The sequence below is a fragment of the Echinops telfairi genome, unplaced genomic scaffold, assembly GCF_000313985.2.
Source record: "Echinops telfairi isolate 266 unplaced genomic scaffold, ASM31398v2 ScPeMD7_2573;HRSCAF=3158, whole genome shotgun sequence".
In the NCBI taxonomy this organism is placed as follows: Eukaryota; Metazoa; Chordata; class Mammalia; order Afrosoricida; family Tenrecidae; genus Echinops; species Echinops telfairi.
In genome coordinates this window covers 16954970-16956306 of record NW_022106471.1, presented here as the reverse complement: position 1 = coordinate 16956306, position 1337 = coordinate 16954970, and the positions used below count along the sequence as shown (strand labels likewise).

Sequence of the window (1337 nt, the reverse complement as noted above, 5' to 3'; positions counted from 1 at the left end):
GTCGAATGAAAGTCATGGCCTGAGAGGGCTATTTTAGGGAACAGCGTCTGCCTTCAGCTCAAAACGCTTTGAATTCAGGAATTTCCCAGAATCTGGGAACCAAATGCTGATTATCAGAATCTTCCAACCATCTCACACTGCCCTTGACTCTCAAACATCTTACTAGTTAAAACAGGGGTGGGGAACATACCAGCTGTGGCAATAGAAGGCCTGAGAAACCATCAACCCCAGCTCACAGGACCCCCTGACCATAGAGGAGCAGCCGTGCTGGCCACACGTTAGGGGTGAGCTGATTAAATGTCTGACCGGTACGGCCGTCAAATCATGTTATAAATATCCAAGTGACCCTTGTCAGATAAAAGATTCCCCGCCCCAGGGTTAAAATACAACTTTTAAAATTCTGTTGATTTTGATCAAAAAGCCAACTCCAAAATCTTCCAGTGGCCTCGTGGAGAGCTATGGGAATTTGGTTAGGAAATTACCATGTCTTCAAGGTCTGTTTGCTCATCGCAGATGGACAGAGTGAGGCGTGCGGCGCTGGTTGGTTCTCAGTGGTGGTGGTGAATTACCTCTACTCAGGTGGCAGGTAGCAATAAATCAACGAATGGTGAGGTCGGTGGTCCTGAACCACGCCCAGAGCCAGGCCCTCCCTCTGAACCCTGTGCAGGGAATGCCGTGTTCCCAGTGTTAGCATGCAGTCTTGTAGCGGAACTGGTCAATGATCAACACAGTAACTTTTCCTATTTTTGAACAGATTTTTGATATTTCCTGGGATCCATATCAGCCAAACAGAGTGGTTAGCTGTGGAGTCAAACATATAAAGGTAAAGCCATTTGTTATGTCAAAAAAAAAAAATTCAAGTGTCTCAGGTAAGCATTGGTCTGCTAATTAAGAGGTCAGTGGTTCAAACCCACCAGCCGCTCCTCAGGAGCAAGTTGAGGCTCCCTGCTCTCGTAGAATCACTGCCTCCAAATGCCCATAGAGAGTGGCTCTTAGTTGGAATCAACTTGATGACACTGGGTTTGGCTTTTTTTTTAAATACAAATGATTTAGTATTGAGAGACTGCTTGACTGCGTTATGGCCCCCACCCCCTTAAATTTGATCTCTTCCCTGGTGGCATGGGGGTTACATATTAGGCTGCCAACCTCAAGATCAGCAGTTTGAAACCACCAGCTGCTCCGGGAGAGAGAGATGGGGGTTTCTAATCCCATAAACAGTTGTTAGGTGCGCTGGAGCTGGTTCTGACCCACAGGGGCCCTGTGTCTCACAGAACAGAGCCATGGAGCCGGTTCCGACCCATAAGGGCCCTGTGCCCCACAGAACGGAGCCATGGAGC

At 48.0% G+C, this 1337-nt stretch overlaps 1 protein-coding gene across 1 annotated transcript in view; it reads left to right on the top strand.

Moving 5' to 3' along the window:
* EML6 (EMAP like 6) overlaps positions 1 to 1337 on the top strand; it is a 188246-nt gene that overhangs the window by 54542 nt on the left and 132367 nt on the right. Inside the window, exon 3 of the mRNA XM_045294098.1 lies at positions 755 to 823. Coding sequence (XP_045150033.1) covers positions 755 to 823 — 69 coding nt within the window. The remainder of the gene's footprint in view (positions 1 to 754; positions 824 to 1337) is intronic.